At 34.9% G+C, this 23,911-nt stretch overlaps 3 protein-coding genes across 5 annotated transcripts; all 3 read left to right on the forward strand.

The window, feature by feature from the left end:
* The first annotated feature begins 2,876 nt into the window (after nucleotides 1-2,876).
* Nucleotides 2,877-7,179, forward strand: LOC141661895 (cytochrome c oxidase subunit 5b-1, mitochondrial). Its single transcript, XM_074468914.1, has 6 exons — nucleotides 2,877-3,212; nucleotides 3,407-3,486; nucleotides 3,582-3,632; nucleotides 5,936-6,002; nucleotides 6,120-6,199; nucleotides 6,793-7,179. The coding sequence occupies exons 1-6, from the start codon at nucleotides 3,071-3,073 to the stop codon at nucleotides 6,847-6,849; spliced, it is 477 nt and encodes a 158-aa protein (XP_074325015.1). The 5' UTR covers nucleotides 2,877-3,070; the 3' UTR covers nucleotides 6,850-7,179.
* Nucleotides 7,180-12,132: 4,953 nt separating this feature from the next.
* LOC141661897 (uncharacterized) lies at nucleotides 12,133-16,862 on the forward strand. 3 transcript variants are annotated; one of them, XM_074468916.1, is made up of 10 exons: nucleotides 12,133-12,222; nucleotides 13,129-13,235; nucleotides 13,453-13,567; nucleotides 14,658-14,694; nucleotides 14,907-14,976; nucleotides 15,055-15,159; nucleotides 15,465-15,615; nucleotides 15,942-16,024; nucleotides 16,256-16,349; nucleotides 16,443-16,862. In XM_074468916.1, exons 2-10 carry the CDS (start codon nucleotides 13,205-13,207, stop codon nucleotides 16,525-16,527), a joined length of 771 nt encoding a protein of 256 aa, XP_074325017.1. In that variant the 5' UTR covers nucleotides 12,133-12,222; nucleotides 13,129-13,204; the 3' UTR covers nucleotides 16,528-16,862. The 3 variants fall into 3 exon arrangements, with proteins under 3 accessions (XP_074325017.1, XP_074325018.1, XP_074325016.1); XM_074468917.1 differs by lacking the exon at nucleotides 12,133-12,222 and adding an exon at nucleotides 12,738-12,870; XM_074468915.1 differs by lacking the exon at nucleotides 12,133-12,222 and adding an exon at nucleotides 12,795-12,937.
* Nucleotides 16,863-18,445: 1,583 nt separating this feature from the next.
* LOC141661899 (periodic tryptophan protein 2) lies at nucleotides 18,446-23,513 on the forward strand. The gene is made up of 8 exons (XM_074468918.1): nucleotides 18,446-19,742; nucleotides 20,122-20,373; nucleotides 20,462-20,554; nucleotides 20,802-21,173; nucleotides 21,650-21,994; nucleotides 22,165-22,392; nucleotides 22,506-22,701; nucleotides 23,180-23,513. The coding sequence occupies exons 1-7, from the start codon at nucleotides 18,540-18,542 to the stop codon at nucleotides 22,668-22,670; spliced, it is 2,658 nt and encodes an 885-aa protein (XP_074325019.1). The 5' UTR covers nucleotides 18,446-18,539; the 3' UTR covers nucleotides 22,671-22,701; nucleotides 23,180-23,513.
* Nucleotides 23,514-23,911: the final 398 nt, after the last annotated feature.

Raw genomic sequence — 23,911 nt, forward strand, 5'->3', positions numbered from 1 at the left:
CTGCATTAGTTGAGATGTGATAATTTGGTTGGTTAATTGTAGTAAGGGGGATCGTTGCATTTTCATATAGATTGCATTCATGCATATTTTTATTTGTTTTTGAGTCTGTGACGCTTGAGGACAAGCATCGATTTAAGTTTGGGGGTGTGATAAGTGGCATTTTATACCACTTAGAACGTCTTAAAATGGCTTAAATTGGTGTCTTGAAATCAAGTATTTTGTGTATTTGATGCGTTTTTCTAGTGTTTATGCATTTCAGGGTATTAGTTGGATTTCGGGGGAGGAATCATCAAGAATAAGCCTTGGCATGTGTCCACCATTGCGAGAGGAAAAGAATGGGCAGATTACGGCGAAGAAACGGAGCAAACCTGGATTTTTTCCAGTAAAGGCCTGCGCGCCCGCGTAGCAATGCTGAGCGGCCGCGCAGCAACCTGCGCGCCCGCGCAGCTATGCTGAGCGGCCGCGCAGGGTCGGGGAAAAAGATAAATTATTTTAGACTTCTACTTCTGTTTGGTTTCCAACTTCTATGTAATCTGAGTTTTATGGGACTATTATATAGGTAGATTTGAGACGTTTTCACAGAGAGTATTAAGGGGATTATGTTTTAGATTGTGTTTTACGCAAGAAGCGAAGAAGATAAGGAAGAAGACCGATTTAGCACACCGCAACGAAGAGGAAGCATATTCTCTTGTGATTCTTGTTTCGTTGTAACGTTGAATGCTAGTTTTCTTGCTTTGACTTATTTACTCTTGTGACGTACTCTGTTTTAATATAATTAGTTTAGTTATTATTTTCTTGTGTTTGTTTGTCATGATTTCATATGAACCCATGATGGCGATAAGTTCTATTATGGGCTAATCGTGATCATGGGGTTGCAACGAATTTATTATGGAATTCTTTAGTTAATTGTTTAATACTTTAGTGTGTGATGATTGCATGATATCTAGTATTGGTTGTGCGTATTCGTCTTATGTGCGTCGCGAACATATAAGATAGGGTGTTAATCTCTTGTGAAGCGACGGTGGATCTTGAGATTTAGAACTTGCCATGCTAGCATAGGTTCATGTACGTTGTGCATAATTAGTGGGTAACTCTAACAGTTTTATTTGCCCTATGTAATCAAAAGGAATAACTTGAGCTTAAATCGTTGTGTTGTCAATTTCTGTAGACATATAGGAACTCAACATAATTGATGACTATTCAACTTCTATCTTAATTGTGGATACTTGGTAGAATGGTATTAGTACAATGAAAGTTGGCTTTTATCAGTTTCGTGTTATTCGATTAATATCATCACTGTCACATGCTAAAGGTAATAACAATGGCTATAGAAGGAAGTAATAATGAAGTTGTGATCTCATGAGTGTTTTATTATTGATAAATTGAAGTGTTAGTTAAGTGGTTAATTAAGTAGTTAATTATAGTTAATATTTAATCAACAATTTTAAGTGTTATTATCTTAACATTGAGAAGTAATCATACATTGGTGAGTGAGTTTAATTAGACAATAATTTAGTCTGAGTCTCTGAGGGAACGAACTAGAAAATATTCTATATTACTTGCGAACGCGTATACTTGCGTGAATATTAGCGCGTGTTTTCGCCCTAACAACCGCCACCACCACCACCGGCAGCAGCCACCAGAAAATCACTACCGTCAAATATAAAATTAGCATTGTCAAATCAAAAATCACCTCCGAAAAATAAAAATCACCACCTAAAAAATGAAATATCAAATCCAGAATATAAAAAATCACCTCCGTCAACCTAAAATTACCGCATCTAACAACTATTTATGTCCACCAGATCCGGCTACCGGCTCCTTTCATAAACTCCGACCACCATATTTAAATATAAATCACCAAGAAATAAACTATAAGCACCAAAATCATCATAAACTCTATTTAACCTAATTAAAACTACAGAGATGTTGCATAACACAAAAACAAAATTTGTGATAAATCAGATCTAAAAAAGAGCAAAGGCTGATGAAATTATTCTAATGGATAAGATTAATCGAAGGTTGTGTAAATCTCTGTAGTCGTTGGCTTTGAAGCGGAAGTGGTCCACGATTATTCCGGACAGTAGAAACATTTCAGACGACGGTGATGGATGGTGGCGGAGATAGGAGATAAAGATGAGGGAAATGTGAAAGGAGAAAGGGGAAGAAGGGGGAGAACGGGACGACAGTCTGGCAGGGACGACCACGAGTGGTGGGCGTGGAGAGGGACAGTGGTGTCGATGAAAGAGATAGGGGATGAGAGAGATGGATTAAAGTAAGTGTTTGGTAAATTGGTGAGAGAAGGAAATGTATGGATAAGATTAAAAGAAAATTTTAATAATATATAAAATGAAGGGCTAAGATTAGATCTCATATCTCATTTTTAGATGGGTTCTCATTTGAGCAACTCTCTATATATATATAAAAGAATTGCAGAAATGATGTACAACAATAGCGTATAACTAAATCTTAGTATACATTATTTATGTACTCTCTCTATATATAATTATTATCACAGCTCTTCAGAATGCCATTTTAAATAAAAAAATTATGATCCATGTACACAGCTAACAACAAAAGGTTTTAATTTTTTTATATAAATTCAGCAAGTGTCATATACTCATATTTGTATAAAATAAATAACTAAATAAATAAATTTTAAAATAATACTAGCGGTTCATTTTTTCGATTCAGTCTAAAGAATAAAACCGTAACCATTATCAAACCGTCCGATCGGTTCGGTTCAATTAAAATTTTCTTCATTTTCTGTCGATTTCAATATTTTTCGGTTCGATTTTTCAATTTTTCGATGCGATTTCGGTTTTTTCGATTTTTGTTTGCTCATGCCGGTGTCACGGTGCGACCAAACCAAACGGATACAGTTGCCCAAATCCACCTTACTCGCGACCTTTAATTTCCTCTTTCATTTCATTTCTCGATTCATCCCCTTCAAAAACATTCACACACACAGATAGACACACTGTGTGTGCACCAAACACACTTGATCTACAATCCACACACAGAACTGAACAATAGATCCAATTCAAAACCCTAATTAGATCCCCAAATCATGTGGAGAAGACTTTCTACGCAGCTCCGACCTCTCGCCGCTTCTCGATCCAATCGCTTCATCGGACCCTACGTTTCTTCTTCTACGACGTCGTTTCGCCCATCCGCTTCTCTATTCTCTCGCTTTCTCAGCGCTCCTTCAGGTAATCTCTCTACATCTACCTTTTTTTTGACAAATAAGACTTATAGCCTTAGAAATGAGTATCTGTTTCTCGGAAATTCTCGAGGATGACGACAGAGGATAAACTCATAACTACTTGAGCTATCCAACTTTGCTCTCTCTACATCTAACTTATGTGTGTGTATCTGTATGTATAATTGTGTATTTGATGTTTAGGAGATGGTGTTAAGAAAGTTGAAGATATAATGCCTATTGCTACTGGTCATGAGCGTGAGGAGCTTGAAGCTGAGCTTCAAGTGAGTTTTGTTTCGGTCGATTCTCGGTCAATTCTGTTGTTGTTTACTATATTGTGGATTAATTTAGGGGGATTGTTTGTGAATTTTTTGATTAGGGACGGGATATTCTGGATATTAACTTTCCTGAAGGTCCTTTTGGTACCAAGGTTAGTGTTTACGATTATTTTGATGATAATTCATAGCTTAAATTTATGGATAATTCATAGCTTAAATTTATGGATTAGTAATTTTTTCGATATACGCGATATTGTGTTGTCTTGTTCAGCTTAGGGTAAAGTGTGATATTTTTGTATATTTCTGTTGGTACTTTTGTTTGTGTTTACTGACTAATGTGCTACTATACTTTTTTTTCCTTGAAAACAAGAAAGAAATAGCTAAATGTTTCAAATATTAATTTTCTTGTTTGTTCTTACCAGATAGTGCATACTCATACATACATACATATATATATATCAGCTTTTTTGGAGTAATATATATGATGTGTAAGAACAAACACAGACTCAGCTGATGAAGTGAGATATACCTGTATTTGTTGAGCTAGTTTTGTGTATTCCAGACACTTTGACGTGATATGGTTGATTGCAGTTTTGTGTAATTTTGGAAGTCTGCATCGGTCACTAACTACCTCGTTTATAGGTGTGTCACTATCTAGCAACTTTGGTGCCATGATTTACTCGATTACAAGAATGCATCTTAGTAAATGTTTAAAAAAATTGTAGCAGTGTAACTGACAGGGTGTGGGGGTTATAATGTTGGCCCTAGATGTAGAGTATGTGTTATTGTATGGAGCAGGAATACGTTGCTTAACAACAAGCTGCACACTGGATTGTGGGGGCGCCACATGGCGTATCCCCGTATCTTGGGAGGGGGCAGGTGCAGGAAAGGCATGAATTGTAGTCGTAGATTTAGGTTGTGACTTGTGTTGTAATATGTTAATATACATTAAACGTGGGAAGGATCACCTCAAAGGCTCAAACCACCCCAACTGTGACCTAATATTTGTTATTCCCGGCGGATTTGCGGCCACCAATGACTTCATGTGACATTATTGTCTTTTCTATCGACTGAACATGAAAGTAAGCAATCTATTCGTCATCTTGAGTTAGCAATAGGCGGAATTGAATGGCTGGTACAGAGTACATCTGTTTTCGTCTATGGAGCCTAAATGTGAATGTGATTGACTGATTGTATAATATGTATGTACACTCGCTACTGTATAGTAGTGTGAAGAATCAAGAAGAGTATAGTAAATTAATAAGAAAAGGTGATTTCTAAAATGGAAGTAAATTGAATATATATAGATATATATGAAGTGTTGTGGCTTGTAGGAGTTTGGTAAACTAATAGATTGTACTATTGTCGTACTACTGTACTGCTTTTTAAAGTTTGGTATGGATTGTACTACAGTTGTACTGCTGTACTACTATCTAAAAGCCTCTGTATTTTACCCCTTACAATAGTAACAAAATCTCTAGAATTTATTAAAATTTAATTTTAATAATAAATCATTTTTAGTTTTTTACAAAATTCTTATAATTTTAAACATTAATATGTTATTGTACAGTTACTAACTGTAAGTTGTAGTGTATTGTAGAGTTCATCTTATATATATATTTGTAATATTATTGCAAATGCTTTATTCCAAACTCCCAAGCATCCCCACCCAAATACTCGTCTGTTAATACTTGTCAAATCCCGGTATTCCTGTACTAAACACCTGCACAGGTATTCTGGCTTCTAAGGTCTTATGAATAGTTTTACCTGTTCTTCTAAAGATTTTTTTTATTAATTAGGTTTTTATAATTCATATTAGTAATTTGCAGTATCTTTTAATAGTAATAACAAAGCATTGGGTTTGAGTAATAAAGTTTTTTTTCTCAATTACTCGCTTTTTTGTAATGTTGCTGCCATTATTTTATTTTTAACACTTTTCCGGCAGTTATTTTAATGATTTAATCTGATGTAAAATCTCCTATTTGTGTAAGCTTCCTTCAGTTAATAATAGTTATAAATTATGTTAATTTATTTTGTATAAATAAAACTTGTGGACCTGGTATTGTTATTTTACACAGCACCTCTATATGTAATCATGTCAATGGTCAATTTCATCTCTCAACCCCCCCCGGTACATTGTTATATTATAGCCTGAATCATTATGGCTAACAGTTTGTTAACTTTTAAAAATTGCTTCAGATAGTAACGTAAGGGCCCTTCCTTTTACAGAGCCATGGAGTATCATGGTTCAATTTTATGACTACCCACTGGAAGAGAAGAAAGGCTACAAAAGTAACTGCTGAAATTGTGTGCCGACAACATAGTGGTTGATTTTTTAAATTAGTTCCGGAGTCGAACATAATTTGTACTTGTAATAGTTTAGAAAGTAGATTTAACATATTTCCTTGAGGTATTCTTCTCATCTACAAATGCTTAAAGTTTCTTCTGGTTTTAGGAAGCACCTGCCGTTGTTAAATCCTACTATGACAAAAGAATTGTTGGATGCCCCGGAGTAGACGGAGGTAATCCCAAGTATCATTACTTGTGATACAGAAATACTGAGTTAGTAATGGTATTTTGGTTCTCCACATTGTGTACTGGGTTTTAAGTTGGTGTTTTCATTTGTCTTTTCTGAACAGAGGATGAGCATGATGTTGTTTGGTTCTGGCTAGAGAAAGGCAAGCCACACGAGTGCCCAGTATGTTCACAGTACTTTGTGGTAAGTGTTTTAGTGAATCATGATATAAAGCGGTTTACGGAGGTATTGAAAAAAAATACTGTTTTTTATGGTCAACAAGTTGTATATTAATATAGATTCCTCCTAAAAGGAGTGCATACAAGCTGGGCTTCCCAAGAAAAGCTATATTCAAGTCGTAAAATACCCGTTGTCCAAATAGGAGACTAGCCTCTCAGTCAAGCTATACTAGGGAGTAGGGACCGAAATCTGAATGAAAAACCCTCATCCCGGCTTTGCCTATCACATAGCCCACACAAAAGCCTAAAAACTGGACATGAGTCATGTGACCAATAGAAATGGGCTTCCACTACAAACTAAATATCCAGGCCTAGCACTCCATTAGAGGTTCAAGCCCAAGGCCCATTTCGTTTGAGGCTGCCTCTTTACTTTAATGTTGTTCTAGCTGGCTGGAGCCTGTTAGGAAGTAGTTAAAACAAACACGAGCTTTGGCACGCCATTCTTGTAAAATATCAAAGCCGGATCATAATGTGTTGTTTATTTGTCAAAAGAGATCCTTGATTTCATTCTCGTGCATGCATCTTGTATTCTTATGTATATCCTTTCTTTTTCCACAGCTGGAAGTTGTTGGCCCAGGAGGACCCCCAGATGGTCATGGTGACGATCATCACTAATTGCAGCTTCCAGTATTATCGCTGGAATAAAAATCTGGTGAGATGAGGGTGATCAGTCAGTATATTCTGTAGCTTAAGAATTCAAAGCTATGCGATTTATTTTCTTTTTGATGGGCTCTTGTTCTCATAGTTGTTTTTTGGCAAGTTTGGGATATATTTTTTTTTCTTTTAAATATGGATTTAAACCCAGGACAGTCATCTTTTGAACCTATGGATGCTGTTATAGTTCCTCAATGCATCATTCAATAATTGATGACGAATTAGCTGGTTTTGTTTATTGAATTTAATGTTCGGCAGAGAATGGAATTGACCCTTTCGTTGTGTGATTAATTTCCTACCATGTTTCATTTCAGCTGAGTTGTGGTTCATCTTCTGGCCATGTCGTAAGTACATGTACCAGCCCACCTAGAAATCATTATTTGTTACTAAGCTACTCTTCTTATTTTATTTAATCATTTTTAAGTGCTCTCAAATAATCATAACTTGCACTGTTTAATGTGAGACTAAAAGTATAATATATATTTGTCATTTTCGTGGGAGAAATGAGCTGCTAATAATTTTTATTATATACTCGGATTATTAGTAACATAACTAAATTTTAATATATAAAATTAGTAACCTTGGTAACAAGTGCGGAAAAATATCGGAAGTGCTGGTAAAATATGCCGTAGTAGGTTACTACTGCCAGAAGTCACTGCCACTGGTATACCAGGCTGAGCTATACAGGTTTCCTCAGACCTCGGTGACGTTTGCGTTAGTTTTGTTGAAAATGACTTGACTTGGCAAATATGCACATATTACAGTGCACAGATATGTATATATAGTTTCCTGAGCAAGTACAATCTACTTTTTTGTTATGGTTTCTTAAAGTGGAGAGGGATTCAGCAAGTGATAATGTGATATTCCACCTTATAGAATATATTCAGTGTGTTCCTGCCCTCTTGTTTTCAAATAAGCAATCGAACATTATGGCATGCGATATGCTTAACTTCGCAGCAGAACATAATTCCTCATTCTTTCATGCCATGTACCGGGGTTTTGAGGCGTTTTAGGCCCCGTTTGGTATTGCTGTTGCAGACAGTTACAACAGTTTTTTTTGTAAAGCTGTCACGGAGGTGTTTGGTAATTCTAAAAGCTGCTGTTTGGAGAAGCGTTTTTGGTCTAAAAATTGTTGTTAGCAAAAGCATGTTCCCCGTGCTTTTGGAAAAAGTTGTTTTCAGCTTTTACAGGAAATAGCTATCAGATTCAATATCAAAACTTCTTAAAAACATTATTTTTATATATTATATCTCAAAATATGCATAAATTAAAAAAAATTACCAAAAAGTCTTGTATTTGAAAAATGTTTCGGGAGGGATCACTTTTTTCACCGACACTTTTTTCACCGACACTTTTTTCACCAGCATTTTTTTCCATAACACTCTCAAATGGAGCCTTAGTTTGATTTCTAACACCACCTCTATTTTTCATAGTCCGGAATTTATGTTCAAACTTGTCGGTTGAAATAACTACGGTTCCTGTTAGCTGAATTGTGTACAAAAAATGTTATAAAATGATGTACCATTAGTATGTGCTATAATATACCACCTCTGTCCCATTCACCGTTGTCACATTTCCTATTCCGTGTGTTCCAAAATTATTGTCCACTTTTAGTTGATATGGTAATTTAATTATTAATCATGTTAATATTTTTGAAAAGTAATACATTTTTTTGGTAACTAGCAGTTTAATTAATATGATTGAATAAAAGGTGAAAATCTGATTAGTGTCAAAATAAGGGAAATAGAAGGAGTAATATTTTTATTGATTAATATCGATGGTAACGTTTATGAGCCCTTTGATTGAGTTATAACCAATCAGAATACGAAACTCGTCATTTTGACATTATTTTGTCGGCCCAGGTTCTAGGTTCGATCCTCGAACAAATACTCATTTTTGTAAGACTATAAGCCATATATGTCAACCAAAAAAAATTTGTCTTCACTCCGAAATCAAGTTATTTGAAAACTAACCCATATTAAATGAGAGTAATTGTTAATCGGCGATTAAAGCTAGTGCCAGCAGCACACACAAATATTTAGTCGAAAAGTAAGAGTTAAAATAGATTGGTATCTGTCGTATAAAAAAGGAAGATCGATTCTTATGAGTGCAGGGGTTGACAAAGAGTTTCTCCATAATTACTTCCCCAACTGGATGGAAAAAGGAACAAATAAAGTTGGCTTATTGTTTTTTAAACATATTCATATGCCTATTAGTGCCAAGTCAACTGCTTTGATATTACAAATTTACAATAACTCAACATTGTTCGTTTTTGTCAAATGGCACCGCATATCAACGGTTCAACGGACCTCGTACATCATACTCTCTCCGTTTTTTTTATTTGTTTTTCTGTTTATTAAATTTTTTTAAGGAAATATGGAGATAATTCAATAATAAAAAGATATCTGGCATCTCAAAACTGATCGAGTTGAACGAATATAACATAAATCAAATTAGTCTTTATACCGAGACAATCAAGCAATATGTTGACTATGATATATTTACAAACAATTATAAGTTTTGTCAGTCGCTAAATTTTGTTTGAGTGATTTACCATAATTGTAATCTCATACAATCTTCCATCACTAAATTAACAACAATCCTCACAATAAAAGAGACAATAAACAATCTCTCACTAAGGAAAGCAAAATGAATTGAAATTGAAAATTCTTACATTTGAAAACTGAAATCATAGTAAGAGATAATCGACCTCTGGAATCCAATAAATTTCACTTGAATCGTAAACGAAAAATCCCTGAAACTCGGATAATTTAGATATAAAAATAAATTAAATGGATAGAATTATTTATCCAAAGGGGAAGATTATTGAGGAAAACAAAAATAATAAAGGATTTGAGATTTTTTACAGGATAAAATCGAGGAAAGCCCTGCTAACTAAGTTGATGATGAGGGAAGCACAAAGAGAGAGAAAAGAGAGTAATAAGGTTTATTAGTTTTAATAAAGTGTTTCGATCATATAATTAAACCGGATGCATACCGGACTCAACAACCTAGTATACGTCATTCCGAAAAAAGTTAGCGACTTGGTAACATTTGTTGTTAACTTTAAAAATCCCAAATATTCTTATTTTTATCGATTTGAGATGTTACAAACTCCACTCTTATAAGATCGACGTCCTCGTCGATCTCACAAACACACATACGGAACCTGGACATTGCCTCTACACTTCTGGCCAGACAGAATGCATACCGGATCCAAAAACCTACCAACTATCGCATATCAGCCCGAAAAAAATAGCGATTTAATATATATTTGTTGTTGACTTATATTTATAAAAATCCCAAATATTCTTATTAATGTTACAAATACCGCTCTTATAAGATTGACGTCCTCATACATCTCACAAACACAAGTACGGAACCCGAAAAAGTGCTTCTCGCTACGCTACATACTTTGTATTAGACACGCTTGATATATTAAAAAAAGTAGCCACACTTGATATATTGTTAATTTATCATCTAGCATCTACGAATATAATTTATCCAACTCATTGATATATTATTGGTTTATCATGTAGTATCTATGAACAAAATTTATCCGATATAACCCGCCACGGAATTGAAATTTCTGTAGGGAACAGAGAGTAAAATTGAATTCTAGTACCTATGAACACAATTTGTAGAATAGATGGAATCCAATGTTTGAAATATAACATTGAATTGAATCCTAGTTTGGTTTATCAAAAGTACTATTGGGGCCTGGGGTAGGTTTAATTGCAGGGACTTTCTATGGTGTGACCAAGACCACACAATAAGTACTAACTTTCATAAATTTTGTATATTTTGATTGGTCCTTTAATTATAAATATTGACGGACCCCCCTTATTTATAACAACTTCACCAATCAAAATGCATCAAACTCATAAAATTTAGTGCTTATTATGCGCACTTGGGCACACATGAAAAAGACGTTAATTGTATTGATAATGTGCATCACAAATTACAAAAATGAAATTGTGGACTCTACTGTGTAGTTTAAGAAACCAACAAAGTATTGGTGCAGTGGTCGAGTACGTGTCCCCCTTACGGAATGTCCTAATTCGATTATTTGGTGTGAGTGTGTAATTAATTGTTAAAATAATATCAAGAATAAATATATTTTCATTTAAATCCTTATATAGTAATAAATTAATAATTATCACATTTTATAAATTAATCAACACAAATTAAAAAAACACATGTTGAGATTATTTTAATTTTTTATTAATTAAATAATTTATTTTTTGATCATTTCCTTCATAAAATTGTAATATACCTTAAAATTAATCTATATCATATGAAAAGCAGTGAAACATGCGCTGATTTTATTACGAACAAAATATAAAATTAGTTAATTAATTTTTTAAAAAAACTTATGACAACGTAACATTAAATTTAAAATTATTTTTTCAAAAAATTAAAATTAGTCCGCGCGCGTAGCGCGGACAAAAATCTCTAGTTGATGGAGTGATTGAACACGTGTCCACCTTACGGAAGGGCCTAATTCGATTATTAACATGACCTAGTATAAATTATTGTTATCCCTAATAATGCATAGTCTTTATTCCTAAAAATAGTACTAATTAAGAATAATTTTAGGAGGACGAGACAAGTATTGACAGCTCACTTAACAATCTCAGCAGGTCACATAAAAATTCTTGATGTCTGAAATGATTGTAGTGTTTGAAAATGTAATACAAAATATAAATTATTCACGAGGTATCGAGAAACACAGTTTTTATTTTTCGCCAATAATTGCACTACAATATATTTTCATATTTTCATAGTCTCAATATATTTCCCAAATATGATTTATAAAAATATGTTGTAACAATACAATCTAAATAACCGCGCAAGCCAAGATTGTATTGCTTTGCTAATTTACCAAAAATCGTTGGAAGAAACTGCATAAGCCAAGATTGTCTTGCTTTGCTAACTTACGAAAAATTCGTTGGAAGAAACTGCATAAACGAAGATTGTATTGCTTTGCTAATTTACTAAAAAATCGTACCGAATGCTGCTATATTCTCTGCCATGCATTTAATTCTTACAAAATATAATTTTTTTTAGAAGGTGTAGGAAAAAATTTAGGGCAGGCAAGGCATGGCAAAGCTTATGTATGTATGGGGACAAAGTAGGTCACATGATTGTGTTGCATAGAGATTTGAAAGGCCCAGTTTTGGATTTACACTCTGTGTTGTGGTCTCATGTGTGATGAGTATAAACAAACAAAACTTGTAATGAACGTGAGACTCTGTTGAGAGAATAAGTGGCAAAGTGAGGAAAAAGTTTATTCACTTTTCTATGTCTATTCATTCCTTTCAAGAATTCCAGGTTGGTGAAACCCCCACCCTCATTTCCTAACCTTTTTTTATACTCGAGCGCGATGAAATAACTCAAGCGTTATAAACTTATCTCTTATTGTACCAGTTTCTTATAACTCGAGTGTTATGGACTTATCTCTTATTGTACTAGTTTCTTATAACTCGACTGTTATGGACTTATCTCTTATTGTACTAGTTTCTATAACTCGAGCATTATGGACTTATCTTTTACTGTACTGGTTTATTGGTTTGATTGTCGCTCATCTCGAGATTTATAAAAATAATATATTAATTTTTTTATTGATTCCAGTAGGAAAAGCAATACATACATACATCTCCATGTTTTCCTAGTCTCATCAAGTTCTTGATTCTTTATACCCCATTATTGTCAGATTTATGCGGTGTATAAATCATGATAACTTGGACTTTTGAACTCCTCTTTCAAGATAATGGTACCCATCATTGATCAGAAAGAAATGTTCTTTTTTATAAATATTGTACTACTACATTTTTTTTTGTTTAAACAAATTGTAAAGAAAAGATTATTTTTTTTTTGATTTTTTTTGCTTTTTACCAAATTGTTGCTTGATATTCTCAAGTTATAGTTGTGGGTTTGCTTTATTTTGCAGCCACTGTCTATAAGGCATAGATTCCTGAGGTTGTATAATTAGAGCCCTCCAAGCTGAATGTGCTTTCTGTAGTTATTCTTGTTTGATTCCCCTCCTGTAATGAAAATGATTTTCCACTTTTGTCCTTGTCTTCACTCACTCTCCTAACCTCCTTTTCATTGATTCTTGATTTTCTCTCACCCGTGCAGCTGTTTTACACATACTTTTGCATTTGAATATTCACCTAATTTTCATTTTCAGTTTTAGTATAAATATCAGATTATGAATTTGGGTTTTCTTCATTGCAGCATTAAGTCTCATCTTTTACAGTAGCTGCTCTTGTTTGAATTGGATACTGCATTTTAAGTTTCTCACATTTCAAGAATGAGTTATACCAATTCTTCTCTGGGTTCTGGTTAGTGTTCATTTCTTTCAAATGTGCATTTCTTGCCTGGTACTGATAGATTGGTTTTTGTTGAATAACATAAGATCTTGTCGAGACCTTTCTCTGACACCTTAAGGTTTTAGATTGACAAATTACTTAACAGTTTTACTGATTAATAGAATGGTACTTGTATGTTTTTTAATGTTTTCGAAGAGTTGAAGCAGTGGTATTGTTGAATCAATTTCAGGTAGCAGAACAGGTAGAAGGGCCTTTGAGTTCGGAAGAACTTATGTGGTGAGGCCTAAAGGGAAACACCAAGCTACAATAGTTTGGCTGCATGGTCTTGGAGATAATGGCTCAAGGTTTGGGTTCCTACCTTCTTGTTGTTTGTGCTGTACATGGTCATTTTAGTTGCTATGCTTATGGTTTCTTGAATTTCTTTGTATAATGAAGATTGTTAAGAAACTTCTTGCACTAAGGCAGTTCATCTCAAATTCTCAACTAAATGTTAAATTGTAGACCCATTGTACAGTCACAGCTGACATATCCTCTAACAATGACCATTAAAAAGTGCTGACCCCAATTTTGGTTGAATCATGGATAGAACATTAATTTTACTTATGGATAATGCAGCTAAGGTGGCTAAACATAGTATTTTCACTGTTAGCAAAAAATGTAATAGGGGACCAGCTGATGCATATAAAAACTTCATCTTTTGGCCTTCATTATTCATTTACATTTCTTGCTACTACTGGAACTTTTGGTCTCACTTTACCATCCCAGCATAAACCTGATGAAAGGAGAAACCAGAAGTTATAATATACTTATTTTATTGCGTGTCATCATAGCAGTTTACAAGTTTGTAAATATCTGGGGTCAGTTGATGACAGAGAAGCGGTGGAACTGTATAGAACTTGCGTCTCCTTTGCTCCATTCTTCCTTGAAGGAATTAGATATGAAAAAGCAGCAAGTTACAAATTTGTAACTAACTCTCTTATCATGGGGGTGCAAGAATTAGGCTTGCGAGAGGAATGAGGATATAAATAAATAGCGGCTTAATCACTAATTTTTTTCTAAATAGTCAAAGGCATATATGCAGGTTCTGTAATAAAATTTTATTGCAGCAGCATCAGCTATCAGGAATCTTGGGCTTGTAGTAATTCACTTATTTTTGAATGGTATTTTAGTTCATATTCAACTTCAACTATACCGTATCGGTCTAAAAAAGTTAGTTCATCATGATGTAGGCAAAATATCTTTTGATATTTAAACAGAATGATTACAAAGAGCAATTGGCTTTTTTACGTTCTAATGCTTTTAAGATACGAATGTTTTTGACGAATAATGAGTAGAAACTTTAAATTCCTTTAGTATTTTACTGCTAATTACTGATCATGATATTTATATAGACAGACCTTCATGCTCATTTAAGGTTTGTGCTTATTATTGCAGCTGGTCTCAGCTCCTGGAAAATCTTCCTCTTCCGAATGTAAGAAACCTTTCCATATTATCAAACACGTTCCCACATTTATATGCATACTGTTGTTTCGAATATTTAAGCAGTATGAAACACCTATGCAGTAACTTCCCCCCTCCCAAAAAGAAAACCAAAGCAAATAATAAGAAACGAGGAGAAAAAAAGTGTCTCCTGGTTCCAAGCTCTGTTTTCTTCACCAATTCATATTAAAACTCATGACACAGATTAAATGGATCTGTCCAACTGCTCCAACTCGTCCAGTGGCTCTACTTGGTGGATTCCCCTGCACTGCATGTAAGACAAAACCCAAAACTTTAGCATTGCCATGATGATTAATGAGTTTATCTTAAATACTTCTGTGTTCTGCCTCAGGGTTTGATGTGGGAGAGCTTTCAGAAGATGCTCCGGATGATTTTGAGGGTTTAGATGGTTCAGCTGCACATATTGCAAACTTGTTATCAACAGAACCTGCTGACAGTAAGTTTCTACCTCCGGAAATTTGATTCATGGTACCTTCTGTCATGAACTTTATCTCTTACTACTTACTCCAATTGCTTCAACATACCACAACTCACTATGTCGTAGAAGATTCATATAAAGTTACTTGGATCAATAGTACCATCCTTTATTGATGGATGCAATCAATTTTATTTCAGTGTTCTGGCTACAGCTCCACAAGGTTTACTAACACCAAACTGGCCTTTGCATGTTTTGTTTCAGTGTGCATGGTGTGATAATTAGCATTTTAGCGTTAACACTTGTTCTTACGTTTTTTGAAACAGTTAAGCTTGGTATTGGGGGATTTAGTATGGGTGCTGCAACTGCTCTCTACTCTGCCACCTGCTTTGCACAGGGAAAATATGGAAACGGCATTCCTTACCCAATCAACCTGAGGACTATTATTGGTCTCAGCGGGTGGCTTCCTGGTTCAAGGTATGACTATGATCTCCCTTTTCGCATCAATGTCCCATTCTAATTCCTTTTCTCATCATGCATATAATTATGAGGAGTTAGTAAAATTTCAATTGATGCTAGTAAATTATGATAAGAATAAGATCTAACAATCTTAAATGACATATAGCTTCCACAAATGTTTCATCTACTTCCAGCCAAATGTGTGTTTAAAATGTTCGAAAACTTGATGCCTTGTATTTTTCAAGATCAGAGTTCATCTTTAATATAAAGATATGGTACTTTTTAGTACCAGAGTCAGCTTCCAGAATGTTAATAATAATTATCTGCAAGTTTTCGTCATACAGGAGCTTAAGGAACAAGATAGAAGGTTCAAATGAAGCTGTGAGGCGTGCTGCATCGTTGCCTATTTTGCTCTGTCATGGAATCTGTATGTATATTAGCTTTTAAGATAACTATGCATTAAATTATGCAACAATTTTAATGGACTAATTCTTAATAACTTGGAAGGCCTGAACATCCTGAGAATCCCCTTCAACCCCTTATAGCTTTTGGTTCAATCTTTAAGTCCATATTAGTGTCCTTATATATGTAATAGAGTACTTAGCAAAAAGGAAAACAGCGAGAAAGTTATCTTGATCTGTTTCTGAATATTCCATAGGTGATGAAGTTGTTCCTTATAAGTATGGAGAAAGCTCCAGCCACTGCTTAAGCTTATCTGGATTTCGTTATCTCTCATTCAAAACCTATGACGGGTACTATTACTATTTTCTTTGTATATATCATTAGTCTTACGACAAACACACTGTGAGTCTGAACATGAATTATGAAATGGCATGATTGTGCAGGCTGGGACATTACACAGTGCCCAAGGAGATGGACGAGGTCTGCAATTGGCTACAGGCGAGGCTAGGACTAGAGGGGTCACGCTGAATTACCGTGACAAATACATAATGAGATTCAAATTGGGGGTTAGTAAGGTGAAAGACAGGGGGATACATTTACAGATGTGGGGTTAGTTTAGTAGATTAATGGAGTGTGGGGGAAAATGGTATAGATGAATGAGTTGTAGTCTTCAAGTTTTCGAGTTCCTGATGGTCCTACTATAATAAAAGTTTCAGGATATGTAGCTTGGCTTTCCGGCACCTAGATGACATTGTTGTTCTGGTTGATTTTACTTTCTGCATTTGTGATCATTTCCATGTTCCTTGTACTGTGTAAAATAGTTTTCGAAATGAATGTGGCTGCTATCTCCAGCTTGTGCTGTACATATTTCTCTTCTGTCATCCATTATTCATCTGGCAAATGTCATGTGGATGCTTTTGTAGTGATGAAGTGCATGTTGTTGCAACCAGTTTAGGACCAAACATAAATTTTGACAGCATTCAATCATTTGTATAGGTGGTGCTCAAATTGTTGAAGGGCAGTGGTTCAATGATGAACCATTTGACAACCAAGAATTGTTGCTGCTATTTTCTCTACAAAGTGAAAAACACAATTCTTGTTCTATTGACTAGGGACATATATACATCTTCACTTGATTGCACTTGGCATTTGCCAAGAACAATTCTTGTTCTACAAAGTGAAAAGAACAATTCTTGTTCTATTTTGTTTAGAAATTTTGATGGAACTCGACTTGAGATTAAATGAGTTGAGTTCGAGTATGTTAACGAGTCTATAAGTGTGAATCAAATTCAAATTGAATTCAAATTATAAACAAAATTAAGTTGAAACAGACAAGTAAATTCAAGTCTAACCTGTTTAAATACAGGATCAACCTAAATTGTCAAATCCAAATATTCGATTGAATTTGAATTCGTTTTGGAGTTTGAAGTTGAATCAAGCTCATTTTATCAATATATATAATGACAAAAGATCAAGGAAAAAAATTACAATATTGTAAAACAAAATTGATATTGATCATTAATAAATTTACGATTTTTCTATTATGTGTGCTCGAAAACATGCTAAACACGAATATTTATAATTTTAGTTCATCATAATTGATTCTTTTTTATAATAGTGGGAGAACCGTGCATTCCCAAACTCAACCAATCAATGGACCAAAATGTCATTTTTTAGTGTTAAATGTTCCAAAATATTACTTTTGAAAATAATGGCCCAAAATGTCACTTCATAACGGTACTTCGTCTTCCGTTTTGTATTTTTAAGGCAAAACGGTACTTAGTGTTCCATTTTGGTACTTTATTTTTTTTTAAATTTTTTTTATAATGTGCAAAACGGAGGTTAAAGTAGCGTTTTGCCTCAAAACGGTACATCATATAGGGTTTTGTAACAAAACGGTACTATAACCTCCGTTTTGCACACAAAAAAATTAAAATGCCAAAACGTTACACGAAATTCCGTTTTAGGTGTTTTGCATAAACGGTACATGATGTACCGTTTTTAAGTGACATTTATGGTCATTTTTAACCCCCATGTGACATTTAGGGCCACCACCTCCAATCAAATTGGTCTAAAATTATAAAATTTCACAATTATGACGTGTCAATGAACACACAATATACAATATATAGCAAAAAGATAAATATATATTCCCCGTCCTCTCATTTCTTTACATACATTTTCCTCATACTTGACACGCATTTTAAGGTTATTATAAAGTATATTTTTATAATTTTTTTTTAATTTTTTTTATATAAAAATTTAAACATTATATTTTTTTATTAAAATAAAAGAAAATATTAAAATTTATTTAAGAAATCACACTTTACAAAAATATTAAAATGTGGGTCGATCCGTCGTCCCAGCACGAAAAACAACACATTGCCCAAAATCTAAAGGGCAAAATGGTAATCTAACTGTACTCTCAAGTCTCAACACCACAATCTAGTTAGGGTTTAAGAAACCACAACAACAACAACAAACTCAATTCTAGGGTTTAACAAGCAAACCCACCCCTCTTTCTCATCACCATCACCACCATGAACTTCAGGTTCCAGAACCTTCTCGGAGCTCCATACAGAGGCGGCAACGTAACAGTTGTCAACAACACTCTGCTAATCTCACCTGTCGGTAACCGAATCACAGTTACAGACCTAAATAACTCGGAAACTATAACTCTCCCTTTTCAATCCTCTTCTAACATCACCCGCATCGCCGCCTCAAACGACGGCGTTTTTCTACTCACTGTCGATGAGAATAATCGTTGTTTGTTTATTAATCTCCGTCGCCGCGCGGTTCTTCACCGAATTACTTTTAAGAAGCGTGTTGGTTGTGTTAAGTTTAGTCGTGATGGGAAATTAATAGCGGTGGCGTTGGGGAAATTGGTGCAGATTTGGCGGTCGCCGGGGTTTAAGAAGGAGTTTTTTCCGTTTGAATTGGTGAGGACTTTTGCGGAGTGTAATGAGAAAGTTACGGCATTGGAGTGGAGTGAGGATTCGGGGTATTTGCTTGCGGGATCGAAGGATTTGGCGGTTAGGTTGTTTTGTTTGAAGAAATCGGGGAGTGGGAATGGGAAGGCGTTTATGTTTTTAGGGCATAGGGATGCAATTGTTGGGGTTTTTTTCGGGTTTGATAAGATAGATAAGGTTCCTAGGGTCTATACGGTGTCGAGAGATGGGGCGATTTTTAGTTGGATTTATAATGATGTTGGTGAGGATGTGGAAATGGAGGATTCAGAGCCGGTGTCTCCGGGGACACCTGATCAAAATGGGGATGGGATTGAGAATGGGAAGAAGCGGAAACATGTTGAGGGTGGATTGAGTGATGAGAATGGACCGAGTGATGAGAATGGGTGTATGTTGCATAAAGGGAAATGGGAGTTGTTGAAGAAGGATTATTTTATGCAGTCACCGGCAAAGTTGACAGCTTGTGATTTTCATAGTGGTCTTGATCTTGTGGTGGTGGGGTTTTCGAGTGGAGTGTTTGGTCTTTATAAGATGCCTGAATTTACTTGTATTCATTTGTTGTCGATATCTCGAGAAAAGATTACCACTGCTACGTTTAATGATCTCGGGAATTGGCTGACGTTTGGGTGTGCAAAACTTGGACAATTGCTTGTGTGGGATTGGAAACCGGAAAGCTACATATTGAAACAGCAAGGGCATTATTTTGATGTGAACTGTATTGCGTATTCCCCTGATTCCCAGCTCATGGCTACTGGTGCAGATGATAACAAGATCAAGGTGAGTAATAGATAGAATCATATTTTCTTTGTAATTTGAATTTCTTAATCTAATGTGAGATGTTATATACTAATGATTGGTGATTGCTAACCTTCAATCCGTCTAGTATACTGTTTTAAGAATTCTCTTAACATTTGGAAAAGCATCTCTTACTAATTTTATTAATTACCTTTTGTTTTTTATTTCACAATGAGTTTCTGCTTAAAGAATTATTTATATCATTTCCTATAAATTTATATGGTGCCATATAAGAAAAGATAAAGCTGTATGATGAAGTAGAAGAAATATTGTTTTATCTATCATTTGTTTCATATATGCTTGTCCAATTTGGTTTAGGGGAAGTTAGAGCTTGAAAATTTTTATTTGCTTATTATTACAGGTGTGGACTGTTTCCTCGGGGTTTTGTTTTGTGACATTCTCTGAGCACACAAATGCAGTCACAGCCCTCCATTTCATGCCAAACAACCACTGTCTTTTAAGTGCATCTCTGGATGGTACTGTTCGTGCGTGGGATCTATTTCGGTACCGCAATTTTAGGACATTTACCACCCCTTCTTCCAAGCAGTTTGTGTCTTTAGCAGCTGACCAAAGTGGGGAAGTAATTTGTGCCGGAACCCTTGATTCATTTGAGGTAATTTGCTGTTTCTTTCAGCTGCTTTTAATCACTCTGTTTTGCTGTCATAATGTATTAATTTCACTGAGTAATGTTTTCTTGTTAGATATTTGTATGGTCAATGAAGACAGGACGGTTGTTGGATGTACTCAGCGGCCATGAAGGACCTGTTCATGGGTTGACATTTTCTCCCACTAATGTGAGTTAACTTTCGTCTTTGTGTGTGGAGTGTGGATATAAAGATAACATGTCTACTTAAACTTGTTTCAGTGTTTGTAAGCAGATTCCAGTGATATTGTAATGTGAAGATTTGCTTAGCAGAAATAATCCCGTATATGTTAATTTTGTTTCCAGTAAAAGTCTGCTCATTCAGTGACAGTATTAGTCGTTCGTGCAATCCAATTCATTGCCTAGTACTTGACTGGGTGTTAATATCTTATTTGTAGGCAATTCTAGCTTCGTCATCTTGGGATAAATCTGTTCGTTTATGGGATGTTTTTCAAGGGAAAGGCGTGGTTGAGACATTTCCTCATACACATGATGTCCTAACTGTTGTTTATCGTCCGGACGGAAAGCAATTAGCTTGCAGCACTTTAGATGGGCAAATCCATTTTTGGGATCCAATTGATGGACTGCTGATGTTTACCATTGAGGGCCGTAGAGATATTGCTGGAGGACGCTTGATGACTGACCGTAGGTCAGCTGCTAACTCCACTTCTGGAAAGTGCTTCACTAGCCTGTGTTATTCTGCAGATGGAAATTATATATTAGCTGGGGGAAGTAGTAAATACATTTGTATGTATGATGTGGCTGATCAGGTATGTCTTAATATTTACTTGTGAAATATGTTCCTTTGTTAAGAATTTTTCTTTCAGATCACATGTGCAGCTTTGTTCTACTTATCTGCAGTATGTATTAGGTAGAATTATCAAGTGGCTACTTGATACAGCCATACAGTAGATATGCTAGTAATAATCAGGTTATCTTCATAGATACAAATTAGAAGTGTAGCAACTACTCCCTCGATCCTGTTTATGCTGGAACTCGTATTTTTGTCCCAAAACTATTGTCCACATTCAGTTAATATGGTTAAATGCTGAATTTGTTAATATGAAAAGTAATACACATTTTTAGTAATTTCTAGTCCATTTAATATAATTGAAGGTAAAATCTTAACCTGTGGACAATATAAATGGGTCGGAGGGAGCACATGTTAGTAATCTGAATACTGGAAGTTTTGGGTTATTTCTGAAGTTATAAGGGTAAATTACATGAATGTAATTATCATGTGTAGGTTTTGCTGCGAAGATTCCAAATCACCCATAATCTTTCGCTAGATGGAGTTCTTGACTTCTTGAATTCAAAGAATATGACAGATGCTGGTCCACTAAATTTAATAGATGATGATAATAGTGATACAGAGGAAGGTGTTGACAAACAAACACGAGGAAACCTAAGTTACAATTTACCAGGATCGATGCCTAACAATGGGAGGCCTGTTATTCAAACAAAGTGCTTAAGGATTGCACCTACTGGTCGGAGCTGGGCTGCAGCAACGACAGAAGGAGTTTTGGTTTACTCGATAGATGATTCCTTCATCTTTGATCCTACTGATCTAGACATTGATGTTACACCCGAGGTACTTCTTTTATTGTCCTGCCACCATAACTGATTTGAACAAAATAGTCACTTGTTTCCTAGACGTAGGGTGATTGAAGAGATTCACTAACCTCTTTTCTAAGTAACCTATATTACAATATTTAGTATCTGCGAAGTTTTATTGACTTCCTTCATTTTAATCTTCCGCAGGCCGTTGATACAGCTCTAAGTGAAGATCATTTTGATAAAGCTTTAATTCTCAGCTTACGTTTAAATGAAGATGCGTTGATTAAAAGGTGCATAATATCTGTCTTTCCAGCAGATATACCAGCTGTTGTTTCCTCCATCCCAACAAGATATCTACAAAGGTTAATTGAGGCACTTGCGGAGCTTCTAGAGAAGTGCCCACATTTGGAATTTATTCTCCGTTGGTGTCAGGTTTGGCTTCTCTATAGTCTCTAGTTTTAAAATATATATGCATTATTTGCTTTTCTGAACACTTTCTTCCATAAGCCCTGCACTATTTTTTATTTGGTTTGCTTATGTTACAGGAGTTGTGTAAAGTCCATGGTAATTCCATTCAGCAAAATTCCAGAAATTTACTTCCTGCACTAAAATCATTACAGAAAGCTATTACAAGAACACGTCAAGATTTGGCGGAGACCTGTTCTTCCAATGAATATTTGCTTCGATATTTGTGCTCTTCAAGTTCATAGACTTGGTATAATATTTTTCCATATTTCATTGGTAAGGTTCCCTGATGTGGACTGTAAATGCTGATTTCCTTTATTTACAGACCATTGTTTTGTGATCATTGATTCCATAGTGGTTAATAGTAGTTATTTGTATGTTAATGGCATGTCATTTTTATTTAGCTTGAATATGCCCTTTTCTGCTATTTGACATAATAATCTTTTGAACATTGAAACAAGTAGCAACCTTTTTGACTGTTTAGATGTTGTAACATGAACACCACCTGAAGTTTAAGCCAATTAAACACACTTCTCCACAACTTTGTATAGTTTGTCTGTGATTTTTGTTTGTCATCTTAAATCAACTAAAGAGAAATGTATGAGAAGGATGTACTACAATACCCCTACCTTTGTTATTTCTTTGTATTATTTTGATCTTAAAATATAGGAACATTCTGGTTATAATTTATTAGTGTTTTTGACTATAAACAAAGCAAGGTGAACTCCATAAGCCTTCTGGGTTTTTTTTGCAGGAGTTTGAAATACATGATGATGATTGACTGGCACTCCAACCTATGTTGAGAGATTAATTAGCATTAGTACAAACTAAGCCCTGGTTCTTTGCTGGATATGGGTGAGCATTAGTAGGGAATAGTTACCATGTATCCGTGGTACCTACACGCGAGAGACCCGATATTGGATAGTCCGTGTCAGATGACTCCTATTGCCCTTCATGATCTGCGGAAAGTTTCATTGTGTTTAAAGCATCGGGTGCCCTTTGAAGCCCCTCTTCAAAAGCATTGCTCTCTAGATGTTGTTGAGGCTGTTCGGGGTCATTTCTGAACATCAGAAAAATATTTTGATTTATATATTTTGGTCCTAGCAATTTTGCTGTGATTGTAGTGATATTACTTGTTGGCAGTTAAAAAATGTAAAACAGATAGTCAAGGAGAAGTTGATTATTTGAGGTGAAGGACTGTCCAGTTTCCTGTGTAAGTTTATATAATTTTATTTTTTTGAGGAAATACAATTTTTATTATTATTTAGCATAGTTGGTGCTGCTTGAAATTTTATGTTTGTGGTTATTAATTTTTCCCTTATTTATAAACTCCATCTGGTCTGTGCAGAAGTAAACACTCCAAAGTAACGTGTCTTAGATTTTGCCTGTGTTTCACAAAAATAAATAAATATTTTATATTACTGTTTTGCAGTACATGACTTATAATAAAAAAAATAATTGAATGCACTGATAGCAAACATTGCAA

This window comes from Apium graveolens, chromosome 5 (genome assembly GCF_009905375.1).
Source record: "Apium graveolens cultivar Ventura chromosome 5, ASM990537v1, whole genome shotgun sequence".
NCBI classification, from domain to species: Eukaryota; Viridiplantae; Streptophyta; class Magnoliopsida; order Apiales; family Apiaceae; genus Apium; species Apium graveolens.

Excerpts from the sequence above, each read along its gene's own strand:
- LOC141661895 (XM_074468914.1), top strand. The coding sequence starts at position 3,071 with ATGTGGAGAAGACTTTCTACGCAGCTCCGACCTCTCGCCGCTTCTCGA. Across the intron at positions 3,487-3,581 it reads AGCTTGAAGCTGAGCTTCAA|GGACGGGATATTCTGGATAT; the intron begins GTGAGTTTTGTT and ends TTTTTTGATTAG. Across the intron at positions 3,633-5,935 it reads AAGGTCCTTTTGGTACCAAG|GAAGCACCTGCCGTTGTTAA; the intron begins GTTAGTGTTTAC and ends TTCTGGTTTTAG.
- LOC141661899 (XM_074468918.1), top strand. The coding sequence starts at position 18,540 with ATGAACTTCAGGTTCCAGAACCTTCTCGGAGCTCCATACAGAGGCGGC. Across the intron at positions 21,174-21,649 it reads TGTATGATGTGGCTGATCAG|GTTTTGCTGCGAAGATTCCA; the intron begins GTATGTCTTAAT and ends TATCATGTGTAG. Across the intron at positions 22,393-22,505 it reads TTATTCTCCGTTGGTGTCAG|GAGTTGTGTAAAGTCCATGG; the intron begins GTTTGGCTTCTC and ends CTTATGTTACAG.
- LOC141661897 (XM_074468916.1), top strand. The coding sequence starts at position 13,205 with ATGAGTTATACCAATTCTTCTCTGGGTTCTG. Across the intron at positions 13,568-14,657 it reads CTTGGAGATAATGGCTCAAG|CTGGTCTCAGCTCCTGGAAA; the intron begins GTTTGGGTTCCT and ends TTATTATTGCAG. Across the intron at positions 15,160-15,464 it reads ATCAACAGAACCTGCTGACA|TTAAGCTTGGTATTGGGGGA; the intron begins GTAAGTTTCTAC and ends TTTTTGAAACAG.